This window comes from Polyodon spathula, chromosome 47 (assembly GCF_017654505.1).
Source record: "Polyodon spathula isolate WHYD16114869_AA chromosome 47, ASM1765450v1, whole genome shotgun sequence".
In the NCBI taxonomy this organism is placed as follows: domain Eukaryota; kingdom Metazoa; phylum Chordata; class Actinopteri; order Acipenseriformes; family Polyodontidae; genus Polyodon; species Polyodon spathula.
Genome location: NC_054580.1, coordinates 1,822,856 through 1,849,125, shown reverse-complemented (window position 1 = coordinate 1,849,125; position 26,270 = coordinate 1,822,856). Strand labels below are relative to the sequence as shown.

At 45.1% G+C, this 26,270-nt stretch overlaps 1 protein-coding gene across 1 annotated transcript; it reads left to right on the top strand.

Moving 5' to 3' along the window:
* Window positions 1–3: 3 nt before the first annotated feature.
* On the top strand, window positions 4–11,002 carry si:ch73-40a2.1 (tyrosine-protein kinase Mer; the record flags this gene model as incomplete). The annotated part of the gene is made up of 13 exons (XM_041238020.1): window positions 4–463; window positions 1,040–1,195; window positions 1,753–2,073; window positions 2,576–2,735; window positions 2,917–3,011; window positions 3,811–3,906; window positions 4,673–4,753; window positions 5,174–5,266; window positions 5,525–5,646; window positions 6,656–6,765; window positions 6,939–7,098; window positions 7,747–7,883; window positions 10,083–11,002. Coding segments are annotated over 13 exons (2,289 nt in total), but the record flags the coding sequence as incomplete, so codon positions are not given.
* Window positions 11,003–26,270: the final 15,268 nt, after the last annotated feature.

The following is a 26,270-nucleotide window of genomic DNA, read 5'->3' as shown; positions in this document are numbered from 1 at the left end:
GCCTGCCAGCTAGAAGTCTACTTACTGGAGTCAGAGAATCCTTTATCACCAAGACGGCTCAGCGTTCACCTAGCCTCCCAGCCCACCCCAGTGAACGCCACAAGGCACTTCCACCACGATTCAAGCCCTCAGACAAAAGCAGAGAGCACAAACTCAGTCTCTGCTTTAGACTTGGGCCTTCTCTCTCAAGCCGGCTTCCACCTGGGCTTCGGTTATTCCGGCCCCTGCATCTTCCTCTCCAGGGTTAGGGTGTATTTCAGGAAATGCCCAGGCTTTTCTGAGGGCCAGGCTGAGTTCCCCAGTGCGGCTGGCGGGGCCGGCCAGATAAGGGGGGTCTGCGTTGAGAACTCCATTGAAGTGTCTCCCCCGCTCAGGGAGTGCGGCTCAGACGGGATTTGGGGGGACTTGGAGGGGCAGTGTGTGTGTGACAGAGGATACCAAGAAACTGGACAGCAGTGTGAAGGTGAGGGTTTTCAAAAGCAATACCTGCACATCAGTCAGCACATACTGGGGACTTTGAAAGGTTTATTGCACCCCTCAGTAGAGCTCTCAAACATGTCCTCTATACAGCTGGTAGAACAGTCTGCCCAGAGTGGAATGTAGCGCCTCCTAAGGTTTGCAGGAAGCGGTGCAGGCTCCAGATCAGTAGCCCAAAGACGACACTACCAGTATAATTAAATACATGGTCAACACACCCAGCTAAGTCACAGCGGTGAATAACTGGTAATCAGTAGACAGAAGACACACAGGCAAGAATAAAAAGTGTTTATTAAGAACATAGACACTGAAGGTAGGGGTCAATCCAGGTAGGATAGCGGCGACACGATAAAATAATTCAGCTCTTCAGCCTGGAAAAGAGAAGGGGAAAAGGGGACTTGACTGAAGTCTTTAAAATCAGAAATGGTCTTGATAAAGTCGACCCAAGACACGGCTTCAAATTCAGCACAGAGAGAAGAACAAGAGGGCGTGAATGGAAGCTACACTGGAATGTACACAATTTCAAATCTTGAATTCTCTCATTTTCTGCTCCCTTCTATAGCCTGTAGGATTGGATACTACAAACCGGCCAATCGCAGTGAGGGGTGTCGGCAGTGTCCGCCCAATAGCAAGACAGAGGCAGAGGGAGCAGAGTCGTGCCAGTGCATGATGGGATACTTCCGGTTGTCCAGTGACCCAGTGGAGCTGGGCTGCACCAGTATGTACAGAGTCCCTGCCAGCATATATAATACACCTCCATGGTCACTTTGTAAAAAACAAACCCAGTGAAACCATTATGTAGTATTAAAGGCAGAATGAAGTGCACAAATTGAAATTATGTCATGCAGGACATCCTGCAAACTTTGTTTTAAAACGCCCAGCAGGGTTCATAGCAATATCTACTGAAGACCATGGCAAGATGCTTCTAGTCAGTTCCACACATTTTACTCATCAGCAATGTGAGACTGAAAATAAAAGCATTGTTGAAAATGAAGAACAATTGTCCCACACAGTCATTCTGCATCAGGAGTAAATTGAGAATATTTTGTGGTACCGCTGCTTTTTGCAAGATGGCTTGAACATTCACATCTTTTTGCATACATTTAAAGATAATTTGCTATCAGGGACACCAAGATATTTCCTAAGTAAGGGGTCTGAGTGGATAAAAGGGTTAATAAAAGTCCCACAGTTCCAAGGCTGGTGGCACTAGGGTTTTCTTTATTCATGGTTGATTATTCACATGCTTGAATTGGTACTTTCTGAACTCCTCCACAGAGCCCCCCTCTGCCCCCCAAAACCTCACATTCTCTGTCCACCAGTCCTCAGTGACTCTGTCCTGGGATCCCCCTGGTGATCTGGGGGGGAGGGGAGATGTCCAGTATGCAGTGGGGTGCTGGGAGAAGGCAGGCAGTAAGGACTGGGAGCGCTGTGGCGACGCTGTCCACTACCCGCGGGCTAGCAGACTGACCAACACCACGGTCACTGTGACCGGCCTGCAGAGGGCGCTCCAGTACCGATTCCATATCGAAGCCAGCAACGCGGTGTCAGCAACCAGCGGAATGGCTCGGGCTTCCAGTGCAGTCAGCATCACCACGTGTGAGCCCTCCTTCAAAACCTTCTATTCACATTACTGTCCATTGTTTTCTATTGTCTTCTCTCTCTCGGATCATCTCCTTTTCTTTCCCCTTTTCTCTTTTCTCCTTTCTATCCCCCTGTCTCTCTGTATGACTCTCCCTCCTTCCTCTCTTCTCTTGCCAGCCTCGCTCCCCTCTCTCTTCCTTCTTCTTTCACATTCATCTACCAAATCTATAGTCTCTCTCTCTTCCTTTCTCCTCTTCCCATTCTGTTTCCCCCTTTCTCTCTCCTCCATTCTCCCTCCCATTCTCGATCCCCTTCTCTATCTCTATTGACCCTTTTTTCCTCTCTCTCTCTCTCTCTCTCTCTCTCTCTCTCTCTCTCTCTCTCTCTCTCTCTCTCTCTTCACTCCTGTCTGCTCCTTAGTGTAGGTCACGGTTATTTTTCTCATGTTTCCTCATGTTACAGCCCTGCCAGGGGGGTGAATCTGTGTTTTTAAAGGTTTGTGAATTTCTTTTCCCAGGGGTACCCCAGCCTCTCCCGATCACCACCCTGCCTGTGTCTGAGAAGCCGAGCTCAGTGCAGCACCACGTGGTGCTGGGAGCCGCACTAGGGGGCGCTGTGCTCATCGCTCTCGTTGTTATAGTGCTGAGCGCCACGCGGAAGAAATACAAAAAACTAACGTGAGTCCCGACTACTTCCATTAGCAAAGAGGCAGCAATTTTAAAGTGTCAAATGTTTAATAGTAACGAATTAACTTTACCCTCTCCCCCCTCCATGTCTGCTCTACCAACTCCTCTCTCCTCTCTCCCATCTCCCCCCTCTCCCCCTCTCTCCTCTCTCATCCCCCTTTTTCCTCTCCAGTAGAGAACAGGAGGTGGAGTTGCTGCCTGTCGATTCTGGCCGGACCTACAAGCGACCGACTGAGGAGGTGTCGTCTGTATCAGAGGGGGTGATCTGTGAGTGTGACCTGTATTGACCATTGATCACCTGCTCTCTCCCCTCGCTTTCTCCTCTTCCCTTCTTCCCCTCACCCTCCACCATCTTCTCTCTCCCCCTCCTCCCTCTACTTCTCTCTCCCCCTTATTCCTCTCTCATTTCTCCTTTCTCCCCTCTTTCCTGTCTCTCTCCCCTCTTTTCTGTTTTCTATCCTACTCTCTCCTTCTCCTCTGCTCTCTCCCTATACTTTTCGCTCTCACCTTCTCTTTCTTGTTCTCTTCCTCCTTTCTCCTCTTCTCTTTCACAACTCCTGTTTCTCTCATTTCCCTTGCTCCACCTCTCATGGCACTGTCTGGGGGTCAGTATTAGATGCACTCCCCCTCTCCCCCTCTCCCGCCTCTCTCAGGGCAGTATCTGGGGGTCAGTATCAGAAGTACTCAGTCTCTTCCTCTCCCGCCTCTCTCAGGGCAGTATCTGGGGGTCAGTATCAGAAGTACTCAGTCTCTTCCTCTCCCTCCTCTCTCAGGGCAGTATCTGGGGGTCAGTATCAGAAGTACTCAGTCTCTTCCTCTCCCCCCTCTCTCAGGGCAGTGTCTGGGGGTCAGTATCAGGTATTCAGTCTCTTCCTCTCCCGCCTCTCTCAGGGCAGTATCTGGGGGTCAGTATCAGAAGTACTCAGTCTCTTCCTCTCCCCCCTCTCTCAGGGCAGTGTCTGGGGGTCAGTATCAGGTATTCAGTCTCTTCCTCTCCCCCCTCTCTCAGGGCAGTGTCTGGGGGTCAGTGTCAGGTATTCAGTCTCTTCCTCTCCCCCTCTCTCAGGGCAGCGTCTGGGGGTCAGTGAGCAGCTGAAGTCCAGTCTGAAGGATGTCCTGGTGGAACGCAGTGAGCTGAGTCTGGGTCGGGACTTGGGCTCAGGTGAGTCTCTCCTCAGAGATAATCACTGCACACTGGGGTGTGTGTCTCACTGAGTCTGTGTTTCACTGGAGTCTGTGTTTCATTGGTGTCTGTGTCTCACTGGGTCTGTGTCTCACTGGAGTCTGTGTCTCACTATGTCTGTGTCTCACTGGGTCTGTGTCTCACTGGAGTCTGTGTTTCACTGAGTCTGTGTTTCACTGGGCCTATGTCTCACTGGGTATGTATCTCACTGGGTCTGTGTTTCACCGGGGTGTGTGTTTCACTGGGTCTGTGACTCACTGGGTCTGTGTTTCACTGGGTCTGTGTTTCACTGGGGTGTGTATCTTACTGGCTCTGTGTTTCACTGGGTCTTTGTTTCACTGGGATGTGTGTCTCACTGGGACTGTATCTCACTAGGTCTGTGTTTCGGTGGTATGTGTATTTGACTGGGTCTGTGTTTCACTGGGTATGTATCTCACTGGGTTTCACTGGGGTGTGTATCACATTGGGTCTGTGTTTCACTGGGTCTTTGTTTCACTGTGATGTGTGTCTTACTGGGACTATATCTCACTAGGTCTGTGTTTCACTGGTGTGTGTACCTGACTGGGTCTGTGTTTCACTGGTGTGTGTCTCTGACTGGGTCTGTGTTTCACTGGTGTGTGTATCTGACTGGGTCTGTGTTTCACTGGTGTGTGTATCTGACTGGGTCTGTGTCTCAGTAGGTCTGTGTTTCACTGGGGTGTGTGTTTCACTGGTTCTGTCTCACTGGACTCTCTCTTTCCTGCAGGGGAGTTCGGTGCTGTGTATGAGGGTTACTTCAGACCAACGGACGGGCCAGAGATCAAAGTGGCGGTGAAAACGATGAAAGGTATGTAACACGGAAACAAACCCCCCCTTGGTTATTTTATGCTTTGTGATAACATACAATTTTGCTGGGCTGCTGGGGCTTTGCTACTCAATGCCATCATTTTAAATTTTTTTTTTTGCTTCTGACCAAATGCACCCGGGATATCCAAGAGAAAACCCAGCAAATGAAACGGGTGTCAATCATACCCAACGCTTTTCTCTTATTGGCTTTGGATCCCAGTGTCTCCGCCACACTCAATCACAGCTCAGCTCAACTGCTCACAAACGACTCAGAAACTGAAAGTGCTGAACGTGTTGTATCATTAACAGGGTTCCAATGAAGACCCCCAGTCAAACACTCAGTAAAGGTGTAGTAAAGAGGAAGCCCTATCGTAACTACGAGCAGTGCTGTATGTAAGAGACTGTCTATCTGTCATTGTAGTGGGGCTCTACAGTCAAGAGGACCTGGAGTCTTTCCTGAAAGAAGCAGAGATCATGCAGAACTTCAACCACGCCAACGTGGTCCGACTGTTAGGTAAGAAGGAAACAGTTGCAGATACAGCAGCGGGTATATGAGCAGGGCAGGGCAGGGCTGGGCCGGGCTGGGCTGGGCTGAGCTGGGCAGAAAGAAGAAGATGATGATCACTATCCAAGAAGAAACTGTATCCAGGTCTGTCTGTGCTGCTGTTTAGTTTATCGCTGTACGATTCTAGCAGGAAGGAGACGTTAGAAAGTGAGCCAGTTCAAAGTGTTGTGGCTCCTGTGCCGGTGAAATGACCGCTCTGTCCTGTAGGGGTCGCTCTGGAGTCCAACCCTGAATCTCGCATCCCCTCGCCGATGGTCATCCTGCCCTTTATGAAGCATGGAGACCTGCGGAGATTCCTATTGGCTACACGGCATGGAGAGATCCCCATGGTGAAACTACCAATCAGATTGTAACCAGACTGTAATCAGACTGTAATCAGACTGTAATCTGACTGTAATCAGATTGTAATCAAACTGTAATCAGACTATAACCAGACTGTAATCAGACTGTAACCAGACTGCAATCTGATTGTAATCAGACTGTAATCAGACTGCAATCAGACTGTAATCAGACTGTAATCAGACTGCAATCTGATTGTAATCAGACTGTAATCAGACTGTAATCAGACTGTAATCAGACTGTAATCAGATTGTAATCAGACTGTAATCAGACTGTAGTCAGATTATAATCAGACTGCAATCAGATTGTAACCAGACTGTAATCAGATTGTAATCAGATTGTAATCACACTGTAATCAGACTGTAATCAGATTGTAATCAGACTGCAATCAGACTGTAATCAGATTGTAATAAGACATTTATATGATCTGCAGCTTCTTAATGTTTCTTTTCTTACTTGTTTAATATCCGACTGGAGGAAAGAGAAACTGGAGTTCTTGTTATTAGAGTTCTGACAGCAATTGTAATACAGCACAGTAAAAGTTTCCCATAGTAAAAGAATAGCAAAGTGTAATAAAGCACAGTGAAATCATGGTAAAGCATAGTTAAAGTACATACTCTGCTCTCCTCTCTTCCAGTGTGCTCCTCTCTTCCAGTGTGTTCCTCTCTCACTCTGCTCTCTTCCAGTGTGTTCCTCTCTCAGTCTGCTCTCTTCCAGTGTGTTCCTCTCACTCTGCTCTCTTCCAGTGTGTTCCTCTCTCAGTCTGCTCTCTTCCAGTGTGTTCCTCTCTCACTCTGCTCTCTTCCAGTGTGTTCCTCTCTCAGTCTGCTCTCTTCCAGTGTGTTCCTCTCTCAGTCTGCTCTCTTCCAGTGTGTTCCTCTCTCAGTCTGCTCTCTTCCAGTGTGTTCCTCTCTCACTCTGCTCTCTTCCAATGTGTTTCTCTCTCACTCTCCTCTCTTCCAGTGTGCTTCTCTCTCACTCTGCTCTCCTCTCTTCCAGTTTGTTCCCTCTCAGACTCTGCTGCGCTTCATGATTCACATCTCCTCCGGGATGCAGTATCTCAGTAGCAGAGGGTTTCTACACCGGGACCTGGCAGCACGCAACTGCATGTGAGTCCTGCAGCTTTGACCGGTGTGAGGTGTGGCCTATTCTTGAGAGCTGAGAAACTAGGAGGGAGGGAGGGAAGCAGTGTAGCTCTAGCGGTTAGAGCTGAGTGACTAGGAGGGTGGCCTTTTTGTGAGACCTGAGTGTCTTTATTAACATGTCCCTTGCCTCTGGGCAGGCTGGGAGATGATCTCAGAGTCTGCGTGGCTGACTTCGGCCTCTCTAAGAAGATCTACAGCAGCAACTACTACAGACAAAAGGTGGCGATCCGGATGCCTGTCAAGTGGATGGCAATCGAGAGCATGGCAGAGTCTGTCTACACAAGCAAGAGCGACGTGGTGAGAATGAAAGAGAGGCAGTGAGGGGAGAAAGCGAGGCAGTGAGGAGAAAGAGAGGCAGTGAGGTGTAAGAGAGAGCAGACAGACTGCAGGCTAATCCAATCACTTCTCATGCAGAATGAACTACTCCCACCCTCACCCCCTAAGAGGAAGGGTGCTCCCTCCAGGGCAGGCTTGAGGCATGGAGACTGAACTGCTTCCTCCCTCACCCCCCTAAGAGAAAGGGTGCTCCCTCCAGTCCAGGGCAGGCTTGAGGCATGGAGACTGAACTGCTCCCTCCCTCCCTCAACCCTCTAAGAGAAAGGGTGTCCCCTCCAGTCCAGGGCAGGCTTGAGACATGAAGACTGAACTGCTCCCTCCCTCACCCCACTAAGAGAAAGGGTGCTCCCTCCAGTCCAGGGCAGGCTTGAGGCATGGAGACAGAACTGCTCCCTCCCTCACCCCTCTAAGAGAAAGGGTGTTCCCTCCAGTCCAGGACAGACATGAGGCATGGAGACTGAACTGCTCCCTCCCTCCCTCATTCCCTAAGAGAAAGGCTTGAGGCACGGAGACTGAACTGCTCCCTCCCTCCCTCATTCCCTAAGAGAAAGGGTGCTCCTTCCAGTCCAGGACAGGCAAGTTAACATCTCTCTCCTCGGCTGGTTTCAGTGGTCTTTCGGGGTGACCATGTGGGAGATCGTGTCTCGTGGCCGGAGCCCTTACCCTGGAGTTCAGAACCACGAGATGTTTGAGTTCCTCGAAGCAGGGAATAGACTGAAGCAGCCGGCCGACTGCGACCCCAAGCTGTGAGTAGAACATCCTTCTGTATCACCTTTGCACAGCTACAAAGAGGCTCCGATTCTGAGGAGAGCGCCTCCCTTCACCGGTGATGATGTCACACAAACCACACTGATAGACAGGTGGTTCAGGTTAGGTTTTTTGTCTCAAAAATTTGAAGGACCTCATTTGTCTCCATGTGAGTGACCTAGATAGAAAAAAGTATTTTAACAAAAATATTTATATTTTTTGCTACTTTTCTTTGAATAATAAATTGTTCTTGATATAGTCGTTGATGGTTAGGGCACGGTCAAGATATTTAAGGACTAAACATGATTTTTATTAAAGCAGAAAAAAATGATAATTTTCCCCAGAGTAATTAGACAACAGATGTTCTTAAATATTTAAATGCTTACCTCGAATACAATAAATGCTAAATTCTAGAATATTATTTTGTATTTTATGTGCACCTTTTAAAGACATTTTATTTTCACAATCAGTGAATTATCAAACAAAACAAAAATAAAAATACATGTAAAAATAACAACAGACACATGAAATGTTCTCTTCTTGTGCTGGACAGAGCGGTCTTTGATGCAGCAGCTGGTGTCTTTTTCATTGAAAACATTTGAAGAAATGGTGCAGCTCTATGCAGTGTGTGTTCAATCCTTTACCGGAAGCAAACTAAACCGGCTGCCAGGTTCCTAAATGCAGAGTGACAGGCAGTGTGTCAAGCAGGCAAACGTTTGCTGTGTTTATTTTCAAGTGTAAAAAAATATGTATATTTACATTATTCTTTCAGAAACTGAATTTTTCATGGGGAACTACATATTATACGGCAATTCAATACAGTTCAATATTTTTAAAGTGTTGTTTATTGTTAATTTTATCGTGTTCTACCCTACAGATTAACCACGTTTCCTTGAAAGGAATAGTTTTGCTTGTATTCAAACTTTATTTTAATGATGCAGTTAGTACTTGAAGAGTAGTACAGTACATTCTCCACTGGAGGGCTTCACACCCAAGGTAATATGTTTGTGTCTGAAAACGGCCCATTAACCTCACTGTGCCTCTGATTATTTTCCCCGGTTTTCTCCCCAATTTGGAATGCCCAATTGCTATTTCTATCCCAGTTCACTGCTGAAACCCCCTGGCGACTCGGGAAACAGAGGCTGGAACACGCATCCCCCGAAACGTGTTCCTGCCAGTCCATCATTTTTCGCACAGCGAGGCCACCAGGCCTTCACTGCCAGAGGACAACACAGATCTGGCGTCTCCACTGCAGAACCGCAGGCGCCCTATCAGCCACAGGGGGTGCACGGTGAACTGTGGATTCCCCTGCCAATCTAAGCCCTCCCTACCCAGGTGGGGCTCGGGCAATTGTGCGCCGCCCCCTAGGAACCCCCGGTCATGGTCAGCAATGACATAGCCTGGATTCGAACCTGCGATCTCCCGGCTATAGGGCGCATCCTGCACTCCACACAGAGCGCCTTTACTGGATGCGCCACTCAGGAGCACTTCAGAGAGACTGCTGTTAACCAGCAAGGGAATGTATAAAGTCTTGGTTTGCATTCCTTCAAAGAAAGGGCAGTGCTAATGATAGTGGTGCTAATAAGAGGTAAGGGGAGAGTTTGTAAAGCATCGGTTAGCCCTCCTTTATAAGGAGGCCAGGGACATTGTTGATAAAGCGTTACAATTGAATTTGAGTGTGTACATCTCATTGCAGTTACTCCACACTGCGCATCTCATTGCAGTTACTCCACACTGCGCATCTCATTGCAGTTACTCCACACTGCGCATCTCATTGCAGTTACTCCACACTGTGCATCTCATTGCAGTTACTCCACACTGCGCATCTCATTGCAGTTACTCCACACTGTGCATCTCATTGCAGTTACTCCACACTGTGCATCTCATTGCAGTTACTCCACACTGTGCATCTCATTGCAGTTACTCCACACTGTGCATCTCATTGCATGCAACTAGACCTGAAGAGCAGCTCCTGATCTCCTAGTCAGAGCAGCTCAGACTGATCAACAAACACAAAAGCAGTCATTTCAGCAACTGCAATAAGAACCTCTCAGAATGACTGTAAGCATCACAAATCAAATGCAGGCTCAATCTGCAGAAGTGTGTTTAAATCAGTAAGTGTCAGCGCCCTCTAGTGTCCAGCAGTGTATTGCAATCTCTTTAACAGCCCTGACTCCACCCATCTCCTCCCCTCTCAGGTACCAGCTGATGACTGTGTGCTGGAGCCCAGACCCCTCTGACAGACCCAGCTTCTCAGAGCTCGAGAGCAGCCTGAAGGAGCTCCTGGCCTCTCTGCCTCCCCTCCACGCCAAGGAGGAGGCCCAGTACATCAACCAGGGCCTGGAGCTCGCAGTGCAGGGGCTGGGAGGAGACGAGTACAATGCCCAGGGCAACCTGTACCTGCCCAACCCCACCACAGCACCCCTAGAGGACAGCACGGCTTCCTGCAGCTCTCAGGATGAACAGGGATATCAGGTCTTCATCAAGTCTCAGTGAACAGTCCTGGTAGCGCTTTCTTTACATGAACTCAAGACCCCTTATCTCAGTTTTTACCAATTTGTTATCAAAAAATTCCTGGGTTTTACAAAAGCTACAGTAATTTTAAACACGTTTTACAATTATTAACACATATTAACACTCATTCCCATGACACCTGACTGTATAAAACACAATCTAGATCAGCCAAGGTGTTTTCATAGCAGTCGAATGACAAGCTACTGTGAGTCTGCTTTCCTTTCATTTTGCTGGTAATACACAAGCTGTGCACTAGATGGTGCTATCGCTTATTGATATAAAGACACTTGGGCAAATCTCCACTACACACGTCTATGGCAGACACCTAGAGCTGAAGATTAGCTCCTGAGCCTTCCCTGTGACCTGTGATGAAATTATTGAAAGCCGTTAGTGGTTTATGATATGCATTACAATATTTGACCAGAAGGTGGCACTGCTATCTAAGGAAGCTTTTGATTAAGTTGCAAAAGGCTGTTGGTCTACATTCAGAAAGCTTAGCTATGTCTCACACAGTCTACAGCTACGGACAAAAGTAAAGGAAAAACTACAAAGCGGCATGCAAGTCAATATGTTAGCATAACATAATACAGCAGGTTTCATTCGACTTTATAAAGAAAAATTAATTTATTTTATAAGGTGATGCAAAGCTTTTGGACATAGCTGTAAGTCCAGGTTTTGTTTTGCTTCTTGTAATTTATTATTTAAAAAAAAAAAAAAAAAAAAAGATTTTAAAGTTATGCATATTAATTTCTGAAGATATCTTGGGGGAAATTGACAAAAATCACAATTTCCATTAGAAAGTCAACTTAGTGGGGAGGCGAGGCAGTGAGTTACCTAGTCATGCTATTGATGCTGAATCACTGGGATCCTTTAAGAGATCAATCAGCTGCTTGGAACCAGACAGCACTGATGAGCTGCACAGCCTCCTCCTGTTCTCATGGGCTTCTCGTCCTTATACACTTCATTATTCAAAGTTGTGTATATTTAACAGTAATATAACAGTATTTTTTCAAACACCCAGGTATGTGCAATGGTACTAACACACATGTCACTAAACCTAATATAGGATATTATTATTACACAGATATTGCATTTAATTCAATTGTTGATGTTCACTTGCACCACAGGATAGATAAGCAAAGTAACGGCTTTGACAAGAGCCGCGTCTTCTCCTGAATCGAGTCTGTTTTGCTGTCAATATAAAGTGCCTGAGCTGCAAAGCCTGTCCACTAGATGTCGCTGTATCCCTACAGACACTGATATAGCCCGTGTTACACGTGCCCATAGTGAAAGACAATAAAGGGGGAGTTTCGCTCGAGGCAAATGAAAAATGGTCTCACTTTATTTTAGGTTAATTCAGTTATTCGTGTTTTACGTCATGCTTACGAGTAAATGAGATTTACACTATCCCTCTCTGTGGCCACAAACCTGATCCTCTCGCCCAAACGTGCCACTACACCATGTAAATAACCACACACAGAAGCTCCCTCAATGACAAGTACGCTTGGAGCGCTGCTTCTAAACAGAGCAAACCCAATTTTGAGAAAAAAGGCATTAGCAATGCAAACAGTGTGCAATTTAAAACCGCTCTGATAATTCTAAAGTGCTTCATTTTAAAAGATATTCAAGATTGTTGACTATTAATCCTAACTTTGTCAGCAACTAATGTTTAAAATTGTACAGATAGGGATTTGACTAATTTACTGTATAAAACTTGATTTTTCTTTAGTATGTTTATAAATACAGTATCAATATATTTTCGTATTGCAGGTTGAATAAAATGGGTTTTTTGAAGATGAATGATTCTTTTATTTATAGGATGTATGCATATAAAAACGGCCAACTTGTTTTAAATCAAAGCCACACGTGCCATTTCTTTCATGAATCTGCATTATTATTTCATGACACTGCATTATTAACATAGCACATGCTATAGAGAGTATCAAGCCTGGGGATACACAGTCTGTCTGTCCGTACTTCTGTCCATTTGTATTGTCACACAGCCGGCTGTCGGTATGCCACACTGTGTTTTAATATATCATGATACTAACACATCCTTTGCTTATCTGACGGCCTGTCACACTTCTCCATGTTCACTAAGCGCTTCGTTGCCACCTCCCAATTTTTTATTCTTAGTTCTTCTTCATACTGAGGGCGCTAATTCTGAATTCACAGCCGTGGCGTGGTGGGCACACACATGCACGCACGCTACATGCATGCACGCACACTCACACAAGTGCACGCACTCACACACACACACGCACACACACAGTACTGCGAGTGAAGCTCTGAGACAAACAGACAGCGCCAGTAGCAATCATCTATATTTATATAATTTCAGTTCTTATTGTCACACCAAACTCCACACTCCAACTCTCCTCACCCCTCCTGCAGCAGCTGCTTCGCTTTTCTATCTGTGTGTCCATCTCCCAGTTGGTAATTACTTGATGAACTGGAAGATGGCCACATTGTGCATGAGTTTTAGCTGGCTGGGGGATTTGAACCACATCCATGCTGTAAAACAACAATAAAAGTTGTTTAAGACACAAAACAGGAAACAATAATAACACAAAATAATACATAATGCGCACAGGGGCTGGCGCCACAGACCATAATTGAGATCGTTTATTTAACATCATGTAATCAAAGAAACTACACAATGTTATTGGAAAAGTCTACGGGAACCCATGGTAGAAGTACAGTATTTCATGTTAAATATCTCAATGTCAGTATTTCGTTTAGCATACAGTAATTCAATAGCTTAACATAACATAGTTCAGCAGGTTTCATTCGACTTTGTGAAGCACAATGAGTGAAGTCTATAGGGGGGCAGAAGGTTTGGCAGAGCGGTACGTTTCTGACAGGCTTGTTGGCAGAGCTGTCGATTTGGAGTGATATTCAAACTGAACTGTATTTAAGATTCGACCTGTATATAAACACCAAACAGTGTGCTTATCAGAATAGGAACCCCTCACCCCCCCCTCCCCACCATATGGAAAGCGGTCCTGCTTCTCTGAATTTAACAGTGGGGGTGCAATGGAATGGAAGCCAGCTGGGAAGCAGAGGTCTGGACAAAGAGGTCCCCCCCTCCACATCCCCTCCTCCAGCAGCCCTGTATCCAGGGAGACCAAAGCCTTCCCTTGTTTCTAGGGAAAGCCATTCCACAGGAAGGAAACATTCCCCCTGTGAGCCGACAGCGAGATTCATTCATTAACACGGAGCCCAAGGAGGAGCCCTGCTCCTCAGTGTCTAGAGCAGGGAGGAGCAACCCTGGAACCTCCAGTCCATTCCATTGCAGGAAGGGGCAACCCTGGAACCTCCAGTCCATTCCATTGCAGGGAGGGGCAACCCTGGAACCTCCAGTCCATTCCATTGCAGGGAGGAGCAACCCTGGAACCTCCAGTCCATTCCATTGCAGGGAGGGGCAATCCTGGAACCTCCAGTCCATTCCATTGCAGGGAGGGGCAACCCTGGAACCTCCAGTCCATTCCATTCAGGGAGGGGCAACCCTGGAACCTCCAGTCCATTCTATTGCAGAGAACTGAAGGTCAGCGGCATCCTCCGATCCCCAAGCCAACCGCCTCTTTACACCCAAGAGCGCCACAGCGGCTGTGAGCTACCGCCCCCTTGAGGACAAGCCCTGCAGGTGTTTGAGCTCACCGAGTGCTTGGCCAGTAGGGGCCGCTGCAGAGAGGTGAGCACAAACAGCCCCTGCTCATTTTGACTCCCTGTCCTGCTGTTGTGCCAGAGCCACTGCTCCTTGTGGAAGCAAATATCGTGACCTTCCCAAGAGAGACATCTGGGATCCCTCCCAGTGGGACTCTTTTGGGACCTTGTCAGTACTTGAACACCAATATCACGTTTCCATTTGTACAATGAAACCAGTCTATACAACTCACTGACTCCAATATCAAACAGGAGCAGCAACCGGTCTGCATGTGTGTGTGTGTGTGTGTGTGCGTGTGTGTGTGTGTGTGTGTGTGTGTGTGTCTGTGCATGTGTGTCTCAGTGTGAGAGTGTTAGTGGGTATTTGTGTGTGTGTATGTCTGTGCGTGTGTGTCTGTGTTTGTATGTGTCAGTGGGAATGTGTGTGTGTGTGTGTGGAGGTGTGTCTGTGTGAGAAAATTTCCCCACAAAGATTGTAACTCCTGAAAAAACGATGTTGTGGGTACATCCCCACTTTGTAAAACAGCTTTTTAAGAACTAAATATGCCTTTAAAAAAAACAAAATGATGATATGAAAAGCGTTTAATAAATAAAATGTAACTGAAGGTAAAATGTAAAGCATTACTGCATTTCTATCTGAAAACCCCCATTATAGTTACGAGTTACTCTGAAAGATGTAATCAGATTACAGTAACGGATTGCTTCTCAATGTTGGTGCTCAGAGCTGCAGACTGGCTTGTGGCCGCTAGCCCTCCTCGGTCAATATTTGCCAAAGGAATTTGAAATGGTGATGACACAGGAATTAGAGAGCGGGACTGGGGAGATAATGATCCAGCCATATGGCAGTATTTACACAGAGGGCAGCTGCACAGACTCCCTGCATTGTGAGAGCAGGCTGGAGCACTTCGATAGATTATTATACAGCTCTGCTGGCCTGGGGCTGATAGCACACGCGTCCCATTGTCTGCGGACTCATCTATTTAGCGTTGGGGGGGGGGCAGCCTGCCAGCCACAATACAGGACAGTTGGGAGACTCTTTGTTTGCCCCCCCTCCTGTCTCCATCATGGAAAAAGAAAAGAATATTCAGCCCCTCTTGCAATCCGCCAGCTCACTGCTTCTTAGTTTATTTATTGAAGGGTGTATTTTTGGTACTTAGAAGCAATATCTCTAGCTATTAAATACTCAATGGTTCTGAATTCAGAAACACGACTTGCAGTCGAAACGTTTGCGTTGAATTGATTGCTTTTAACGTTTCTAAAAACAGAAGTATTACAAGTTTATCAGCATGATGTTGTAATTCTAAATTAACTTTGAAAAATATATATTTTATATATATATATATATATATATTATACTGTACTGTTATTAGTACTGTTAAATACAGATTTAAATATTACCAGATATTAGATATTAATATAACCAGGTATTAGATACACATTTATGTCAATATATCGTTTTTTTTATATTAAATATATTGCCATATATTTAATTTGCATAGGATTTCTTTCATCGAAAATCTTTCATAAACTGAAAATACTGTTACCCCTGCAAAAAGACGCTCTTAGAAGCAGCAAACCTGTTCCCTCCCCAGCCCCCCTCTCTCCCTCCCCAGCCCCCCTCCTCTCCCTCCCCAGCTCACCTGTAACCCAATCCCCGCTCCTCACAGCTGGCTGTGTATCGGCAGGGCTGTTTCTGTGGAGGCCGTGCTGCCCTGTCAGAGAGTGATTAACCTGAGAGTCACAGGGGAGGGACCCGGGGGGCTTGGGTTCCAGGCTGAGGAAAGCAGAGAGGCCGGAGAGGAGAGACACCGTCCCTGGAGCCCGAGCAGACATCTGTCCACACGCTGTGCAATCTGGACGCTCCAGCAGAAAGCAGGACGGGTTAACTGTCACTGAACTGAGGAACCCGCTCCCCTTCTTTCTTTCTTTCTTTCTTTCTTTCTTTCTTTCTTTCTTTCTTTTTTCTTTCTTTCTTTCTTTCTTTCTTTAGAAAGAAAGAAGAAAGAAGAAAAGAAAGGAAGAAAGAAAAGAGATACAGAAAATTAAAAGAAAGAAGAAATAGAACATTTGTTAATATATATATATATAATATATATTATATATAAGATAATATATATATTATATATATTTATATATATATAAAGCAAATATAAAAATAAGATATAGGTAGAATAATTCTTCCAAAACAACATGATTTTACCAATACAATATATATTCTATATTGGCATTTTAAATATGTATCCGGTCATTTTCATTTCAATATTGGCAGCTTACACAAAAACTTTCTCATGTATTCCCAAAGTGATGTTTCCCTATAAAAGTTTCCCATAGTAAAAGCACAGCAAAGTAATAACAAATGGTGAATGCTACCCTATGGTAAAGCATGGGTTAGCATTGTAAAGCACACTGAGGTATGGTAAAGCATATCAAAAAAATGCAGAGTATAAGCATGGAGAAAGCTGCTGAATTTCAGTGCTGAGTTTCTTTTCTGAGGTGAACTATTCTAAGGGAAACTCTGAAACAAGTTCAGTGTCAAGATTGCTCGTTTTTAACTGTCAAGTTGAAGGCCCGCTGTATTTGGAGAAGACAGACGTCCGAACTGTGACCCTCGCCCCTCGCTGGCCATCGCCAGGGTCAGGGGCCTCGCAGCTGCCGGTCAGGGAGTCCGGAGGCCAGACATTGACTGGGAGCAGAGTGACTGCCGTGAGGCTGGACAGCCCAGAGAGAAAAATTGACCTCTTACCCACTCCGCTGCTCCGGCTGCAACACAAACACTGAACTGCCTAAGATCATCACCCTGACAGTGCGCCTGCAAGACTCTGCCCCCTAGAGGAACATAATCACCCTGACAGTGCGCCTGCAGGACTCTGCCCCCTAGTGAAACATAATCACCTTGACAGTGCGCCTGCAGGACTCTGCCCCCTAGTGAAACATAATCACCTTGACAGTGCGCCTGCAGGACTCTGCCCCCTAGTGAAACATAATCACCTTGACAGTGCGCCTGCAGGACTCTGCCCCCTAGTGAAACATAATCACCTTGACAGTGCGCCTGCAAGACTCTGCCCCCTAGTGGAACATAATCACCCTGACAGTGCGCCTACAAGCCCCCTAGTCAATGTAAGAAACACAGTAAAAACCTGCTTTAACAGGGTGAACGTCGACAACAAACTAAATATTTTGGCACTTTTTTTTTTTTTTAAGGTATATTTAGTTCTTTAAAAAGTGTTTTACACAGTGGGGACGTCCCCACGTCGTTTTTTTTCAGGAGTTACTAGCTGGGGACATTTTCTCAAATTTTGTCCCCACAATGCTAGTAATACATGCCCACACACACACACACACACACATAAACACCCACTAACACTCTCACACTGACACATACAAACACACATATGCAGACATATAGACGTATACATACACAAATGTTGTCTGCACATTGATATTAATACCTGACCCCCCCCCCCCCCCCCCCCCCCCCCCCCCCCCCCCCCCCCCCCCCCAAAAACACATACACTCACACACACACAGCCTTTATTCAGATAATCTTGCATCTGGAAGGTGAAATCTCCCCACCCCTTCAATGGCTTGCTTCCTGTCAGTAACCAACCACCTGCTTTCCCTGCTGACTGACCTGCTTTCAGCCAGTAGCACGACCCCGAAGACATGACCCAGGAGGTGCAGGTGTAGCAGATTGCTGAGAGTAAGACTTGTTGAAATTATTTTGTTTGCTGCAATCATTGTAAGGAGAGGGAGATGGAGGGAAGGAGAGGGAGACAGAGGGAAGGAGAGGGGGTGAGTGGGAGAGAGAGATGCAGATCTACACAGTCCCCGAGGCTGGCCTGACAACACTGTTGTTGATAAGGCATTGCCGTTGTTAGAGGGGGGTGAGGGGGTGAAGGGTCACAGTGACACAGCTGAAGAATTCCTCCCCTGTCCCAGCAGGTGCAAGAAGCGCATTCCTGTCTGAAAGGAAACGTATCAAAGACATTCCTGCGCTGCGGACGGCAAGCTGGAACAACCCCCCCCCCCCCCCTCCTCCTCTGAACGGGACAATTCAGGAGGGGGGAGGGGGGCAGGCAGCTGCTAGGCAGGGCCCTTGATAAGCTTGGAGATTAGGAAACAAACAACTAGAAACAAAAACAACAGGGATATGGGTACAGCATGGCTGTGTGTGTGTGTGTGTGTGTGTGTGTGTGTGTGTGTGTGTGTGTGTGTGTGTGTGTGTGTGTGTGTGTGTGTGTGTGTGTGTGTGTGTGTGTGTGTGTGTGTGTGTGTGTGTGTGTGTGTGTGTGTGTGTGTGTGTGTGTGTGTGTGTGTGTGTGTGTGTGTGTGTGTGTGTGTGTGTGTGTGTGTGTGTGTGTGTGTGTGTGTGTGTGTGTGTGTGTGTGTGTGTGTGTGTGTGTGTGTGTGTGTGTGTGCGTGTGTGTGTGTGTGTGTGTGTGTGTGTGTGTGTGTGTGTGTGTGTGTGTGTGTGTGTGATTCAAACATATTGAATCTGGCTTTGTTTGTTAAACGCCTGCAGCATGGCGAGCGAGAGGGACAGTGTTCTGGTGACAGACGCGTCAGAGGCTGTGCTAATTAAACCAGGTAGTCATTCTTACTTTTAACAATGTGTCAGTAACACACACACACACACACACACAAACCGATAGCCTGGAACATGGAAATAGAGTAATCAGTAAAAGCTCAAGACCATGGCATATCTCAACAGCACAGAATAGCAGATCATAAGAAATAGCAACGAATAGGTTAATGAACATGGGATGAGTGGGATGAGACACACAACTAGAGACACACTTAGGAGAGGAGACTCTCCTTCACACACTGAGGGGATGGAATGAGTTACCCAGTCGAGCCCAGGATAATGACACACTCAAACACACACACTGACACGCATACACTGACACACACTCAAACACACACACACTCTGACAAGCACTTAGACACACATACACTCACACACACTGACACACACTGACACACACTCAAGCGCACACACTGACACAACCCAAACACACACTGACACGCACTCATACACACACTCAAACACACACACTCACGCTCACACACTGACACACACAGACACTTAAAGCACAGTCCTTTACAGAAGTTTTCAATAGTAAACGCAAAGCGAAGTGTACTAAAGCACAGTGCCGGCATGGTAAAGGATAGCTAAACTTTGTAAAGCACAGAAACAATGGTCAAGTATATTAAAAAAAACATGGTAATAGATGGTAAATTTATAATATGCACTTTGCATAGTTACTGTGGTAAACTTTTAGAAGAGGAACACAAAATGAATTTAAAAAGTGTACAAACCAACAAACAAACGTATTTTGCACTTTGCTTTGCATTGCGAAGCGGTCTCTTTACTGAGGCGGCCAGACACCCCTGCAGTGTTTACAAGAAACTCATAATCCTCATAATTTTGATGATGTTTTATTCACACATCATAGGCAAATCAACAAGGGAACTGGCTTTTACACAGGAGCGATTTGTCAGGACTCATGAGAAAGATTCTTTTTCTTCTGCATGTCGCGGTGCACCCAGACCAGACTCCCTCCTGTGACAATGCTGGATTGAAATGAGGGGCGTGCTGCAGGAACCGAAAACCAGCATTGTTGCAGGAGGAGGGAGCGTGATCTGGACACACTGCAAGGTTTGGAAGACACATTCTCTTTCTCCTGGTGAACGCTCCCAAGTAAAAGTACATTGAATTCCCTGGTTGATTTATGATGTGTGAAAAAAGAAATCAAAGCTAGCAGGATTATGTTGAAAAGATATCACTGTGATAGGGACAACGCAGGATACAGTAAAGGTAATGCATATATTACAGCATGTGTGTTTAGGCTGCACATTGATTGTGTCTTGCATACAGCTGCTCAGTTAAGTGCCCTCTCTATTCAAAGCGCTTGCCTGGTAAACACAAGCACACTCCACCCTCTGAGGCTTGTTTATTCAGCTCCAGGTGATGGCTAGTGCTTTGACAGAATGACTCCTATTGAAAATGATATAAAAAAAGAGCTCAGAGCACAAACACAGAAACACACACACACAGATAAGCAACGACCAGCACCTGCTGCCTGACAGCCTCAACACTCCTACGCATTGTGTTTGCATGTGACTGTCATTTTTTTTTTTTTTTGGTGAAAAAAAATATAAGAGGCATCAATCCTTAAAAACTGGGCCCTAGCCTTAAAACTTGAAGGATTTTGTTTTTGTTTTTAAAGAGATTATAAACATTGTATGAAAATTTTACGAGCGACAGAGATAAACTAGTACTAAAGACAGGTTGAACTGAATCTATTGAGCCTGGAACAAAGAAGAACAAGGAAGCGCATGACTGAAGTCTTTACAATCTTAAAGAGTTGACATAGTTAACCTGAACTAATACTTTGAGTACAGTACAGAAACCAGGACTAGAGGACACTGTTGGAAATTAAGTGGGGATAGACTTAGAACAGAGGGAAGGGGACCCTTCTTCATAGAGTGGTGAGGGGATGGAATGGGTTACCTAGTCATGTTGCTGAAGGAGACTCTTCTTCACACAGAGTGGTGAGGGGATGGAATGGGTTACATGTTGGTGAGGGGATGAAGGAGACTGTTTCTTCACACAGAGAGTGGTGAGGGGATGGAATGGGTTACCTGGTGAGTCATGTTGAGAGTGAAGGATGGAATGGGTTCTTCACACAGAGAGTGGAAGGAGACTCTTCTTCACACAGAGAGTGGTGAGGGGATGGAATGGGTTACCTAGTCATGTTGCTGAAGGAGACTCTTCTTCACACAGAGAGTGGTGAGGGGATGGAATGGGTTACCTAGTCATGTTGCTGAAGGAGACTCTTCTTCACACAGAGAGTGGTGAGGGGATGGAATGGGTTACCTAGTCATGTTGCTGAAGGAGACTTCTTGGTGAGGGGATGGAATGGGTTACCTAGTCAGAGTGAAGGAGACTCTTCTTCACACAGAGAGGGGAGGGGATGGAATGGGTTACCTAGTCATGTTGCTGAAGGAGACTCTTCTTCACACAGAGAGTGCTGAGGGGATGGAATGGGTTACCTAGTCATGTTGCTGAAGGAGACTCTTCTTCACACAGAGAGTGGTGAGGGGATGGAATGGGTTACCTAGTCATGTTGCTGAAGGAGACTCTTCTTCACACAGAGAGTGGTGAGGGGATGGAATGGGTTACCTAGTCATGTTGCTGATCTCTTCTTCACACAGAGAGTGGTGAGGGGATGGAATGGGTTACCTAGTCATGTTGCTGAGGAGATCAGATCCTTTAGAGCTCAGCTGCTTGTAACAGGATGTGCTTAGATGGGCCGAATGGCCTCCTCTCGTTTGTAAATATAAAGTTCTTATTCTCTTATGTTAAATAAGAATGCATGTATAAACTCAAAGCAATTTAAAAGGGTTTGATTTCATTAATTAAAATGGGCTCTAAAACACAGTCCTTATGAAAACATTCCTTAAAACAGCACTCAAAGTTTTGTGAATTTTCTCACTTATTAGTTGTGATGTCTGCAATCATCCTGACTGTTTTTTCAGTTCCTCAAATCCAATGCAGATTGTTTCTGCGATGGTGACTGCCAGGAAAGAAGAGCACACAGATACCAGTGTTGGCAGTCAGCATTACAGAATCATGTTTAAAATGAAGAACAATTCTCCACACAGTCATTCTGCACTGGGAGTAAACTGAGAATATTTCTCGTAGCACTGAACCTGCGGCATGGATTTATTTATTATTTTGCACATATTTCAAGAGGAGACAGTGATCTATTCAGGGATGCCAAGATATTTAGTGAGCGTGTGGTCTGAGTGAGATAAAAGAGGCCTTAAAAAAAAAAAGTCCATTAAAAAAAGTTGGCCACAGTAAATTTGCAAAGTAAATGTCCAGTCTTCCCATGGTTATACTATGCACTTACAATAGTTTATCATTACCATGTATTTTAATCTGCTTTACTGTACATCTCTGTGCTTTACAATGCTTACCTATTCTTTACCATGCTTTTATTAGACTTCATTACACTTTGCCTCTACTATTGGAAACTTTTAGGACTGACACAGTTGACCGCCAGTGTATATATTTATACATTTGCAATACCTTTATTTGGAGTATAACAGATCATAGATAATTAGCACTCTCCAAATGAGATGGCAACAGCACAGAAATGGTTTAGCCCAGGGCTAATGCCTTTTCTTTCTTTCAATCTTGTTACGCTAAACAGCTGTTCTCTTGAGTGCCCCTCCCCGGACAGAGCTCCCTGGTAAACACAAGCACTCCTGCCTTGCAAGCTGCTTGTTCAGCCCCAGGTGATCTCCTTGGCTTTGACAAAGCCGCTCATTAAAATGAGTAAGAGGGCAAACGCAAACATGTCCTTGACACACACGCATGCACACACACCCTCCCTCGCCCTCATTGCTATGTGTTGATAAATATTTAGGGGACCGGGAACTGATAAGGACTCTCGCACAATGAATCTCAGTCCCTGCTTTGTACCGGTGCACACAAAGTGCCATGAAATGTAACCATTTATTATTTAGGTCTCAAATGTGCAGTTTTGAAAGAAACACATTTTAATTTTAAAACATCTGGTACCTGGTGCTACACTAGGTTGAACAAATATGGTTAAAGTCCAGTATTTAGGCTGTCTAGGACTTTTTGGGTCACTTGGAGGATTAAATGGTCCACACCCCTTCACTGGCTTCTTCCCTGTCAATAACCAAACAGCTGCTTCCTCTATTCTGAAATGCTTACAGCCAGAAACATGATCCAGAAGACGCTGTTGAGGTAAAATGATCCAGAAAGTGTAACCATATAAACCAACAATAGGACAAAGAAACTGAAAACTTTCTAAAGTGAAGTAGTACCAGGAATCGTGTTTGAAAATGTGTTTCTTTCAAAACTGCACATTAGACACCTCTTGCTAACAAAAGTGAAAAAAGGGCTAAGGCTTATGAGATTGTTTTGTAGATACATGCTTTCTTGCTTAGGTTACATTTGTGATTTTCTGTTTCAGTTCATCATATCCTGGAGACGTGTTAAAGAGATATTAACGATCAAAATGTAACACTCGTTCCTTGGTGATATTTCAGTGCTGCTCTACGTCGAGTCCCTGCACTCCACTCCAAGAGGTACCTTGAGAATGACACAAGCATTCAAAACGTGCCAGTCACTGGAGAAGCAGTGAGCTGGACTGGCGTTGGGGTGTTTTAACAGGACGGAATCTGTTTCTGTGTTTTTCAGCGTCTCTGCATTCCTTTAGATGATGTTGAAGGGGAATTTGTCCTTAACGCCTGAAGGCACACAAGGAACCGAACACATGTTCAAACGGTTTCTTCTTAAAACATGTTTGAGAGCGACTCAAGGATCAGGAAACTGACAGTTTGGATGACAGCACGTTTTAAACCCTGTTTGTGCACCTCATTGCAAAAATAAGAAAGTTAGCTTCACTTCAATGTGGGACACACATGTTCCTTGTACCTTCAAGGTAGATAGATTTTGTTCATTAATAGCTTGAAAAAATAAGATAAAGAAATCAAAGGCATGTTTACCATAACCTTGTGCATCGTTTATACAGAAAAAGGGAGAACTGACATTGCAGAAGATTCACAGGAATTATTGCAAGGGGGGGGTGGGTAATGTCACCCCGAGTGCCGCTTGCCCTGCCACTGGCTATACTGTAGCTGTCATACTCATTCATTCACCTCAGTTCAGCCAGCTTACAAGGGGGGTAACATTGCCCTGAGTGCCACTGGTCCAGCTGCTGGCATGACTCTCGTTAATCAATAACCATTGCATCACAATCAGCCAGTACACAGGGCAGTGGAGCGTGGTCCAGAGTGCCACACTGCGCTGGCAATAGCTGTCATCAAGAAACAATCATTGATCTCAGTCAGCCAGCACACGGGCAGCTCTAGAGCTCAATGGGCAAGGCCACGGGTCAAAAAGCATGTTACGTTCTCTGGCCCCTTGTCAGAACACAATAAAGATTCGGTCAGACCAATATTTGGTGGAGCTCTCCTTTCTGAAATAGTAAAGTTAGAAAAGGTCCTGAAAAGATCTTTTGAGATGGGCATGTTGTGTGGTCTGATTTCAACGCTGCCAACTCCAAAGATCTCAAGCAATGCCACAAGCGGGGCTTGTAATAACTAGTCCTGGTCTGTAGCATCTTTCTGCATGCTTGTGAACCATTTAGCGACCTGTTGATTCAAGTCTAGCAGTCTGTCTACGCATGGATCAACAATATAAAAAGCATCTGTAGCTAACAAAATAACAACTTCTGTTCAGCACTATCTACAGTGGGTCTCAGATGTGCAGTTTTGAAAGAACCACATGCTATAGCAAACATGGAGGTTAAATGCACCTTAACGTTGAGTAACACGCTGGCAGTCAGACCACGAGTGACCTGGGAAGTGAAGCAGTAACAGACTTCCAGAAAATATGATTCGGAAACTGAGAGCATTAACCGAGTGTGCTACCAGATGTTTAAAATGTCATCTTAAAGGGCAGCCTACTGTTGTGCAGAGCTGAAATATTACCGTCATATTCCTCTTGCTGTTTCGATTCACTTTGTATCTTTATCTGGTTCAGTCATCTCTCTAAGTACTGCTGGTACACCAGAGTGTAACCATTAAACTGTCCCCAATGCAACACTCCACCCCTTGGGCAGCTGAATCCTTTCTATTTAGAGGTAATCCCTGGACACCCCAAGATAGGAGGTCGATGCAAATCAGGGGGATTCCCCATTGCTGTAAAAAGCTCTAAAAAAAAACACCTTTCAAGGAGCGATACCCCACGTTTTAAAACCTCTTATTACACCCAGAGAAGTTCGTATGCCACACTTTACAGATTTGTTTATATTTCAAGAATCTCTTATCTAATTGTCGTGGACTAACTTTAGCACAAGTTATATACCACATGCTAATCTTATAGAATATGAAGCCTGTTTGTCTGTCTGGCTGGTCAGTTTGTCATTTTAGGGTTACTTATTAAGGACCTTCTTTAGCGCAAGTTATTCAGGGTATCACAATCTGAGGGTGTGTGGAGTCTTTCTGACTGTGTCACACGTACATTTTTACACATAACTAGAGAATTTCTAATCCAATTATAATGAAAAAAAGGACATTTGTTATTGAGAGTATCAGCATCTAGGATTATATAGAGGGACCCTGTTTGTCGTATTTAGTTTTTACATATAGTTAGAGAGGCGCTTATTCCATTGGGATTAAACTTGGTCTGGATATGCTACAGGATGTAAAGTCCTCTCAAGGATGTTTCTTTAAAAACTGCATATTTGAGACCTACAGTTTAGACAAACCAACAAGTTCCAACAAGAATCCAGCAGCCTAACTGTGAGCAGGCACCTAGCTTGCAATGCTGTCGCCAACGTTTTACTATGGCAGTTATGCAAATAGGATTCACCTGCATGCATAAGGGAAACTATTCATAGACGGGCGCCTTAAAATCTTCTACAGCTTTCTATAAACACACTTTCAAGATACAAATATTTCAAATATAACGCTTAAGTTTAACTGATGCATCCTGGGACCTGTGCTGTAGGTCACATGGTCGGTTTGCAGCGAGACCACAGGAAGGAGCTTGATCTACAACACAGGAAGTGATTAGCTACCAGGAAGCAATGCGTTAGCCTGGTTTTGTTTTATATTATATTTTAATATACAAAAAAAATAATAATAATAATAAAATAAATTTCAACTCAATGAAAGGGGGCTCAGTGATAATGTTGCTGGCAAGAAATGTGTGAATGGATTTGAAATGCTTCTTGTTTTAATAACAAGTAAGCGCTAGTGTGCTAGTAGAAAAAGGAAGTGAAACGCATATTTGTTCTTTTGTACATTAAAGGTAAACATTCACATCACCACACATTTAGAACACTGCGCGGTGTCTTACAATACACTTAGACAAGTACTTTCAAGATTGAAACGATAGAGTCTAATTTATAATTATAAACATAACAAAAAAGGCTGGTTCTGTATATTGAGCCTTGGTTCATATATTGTAATAAAATGTTTCAGCAGTTTGGGAATAAACACATGCTGAATCAACTTGCTAGAGGAGTCACATGGTGCAGCTGTTTTAAATGGCTGTAACATTGCAGCATGTCGATCTTCTTAAGGCAAGATGTGACTGTATCACATTAGAAGCCGCCTCCCCATTGAAACCTATGAGCAGCTACATGTTCACTGGC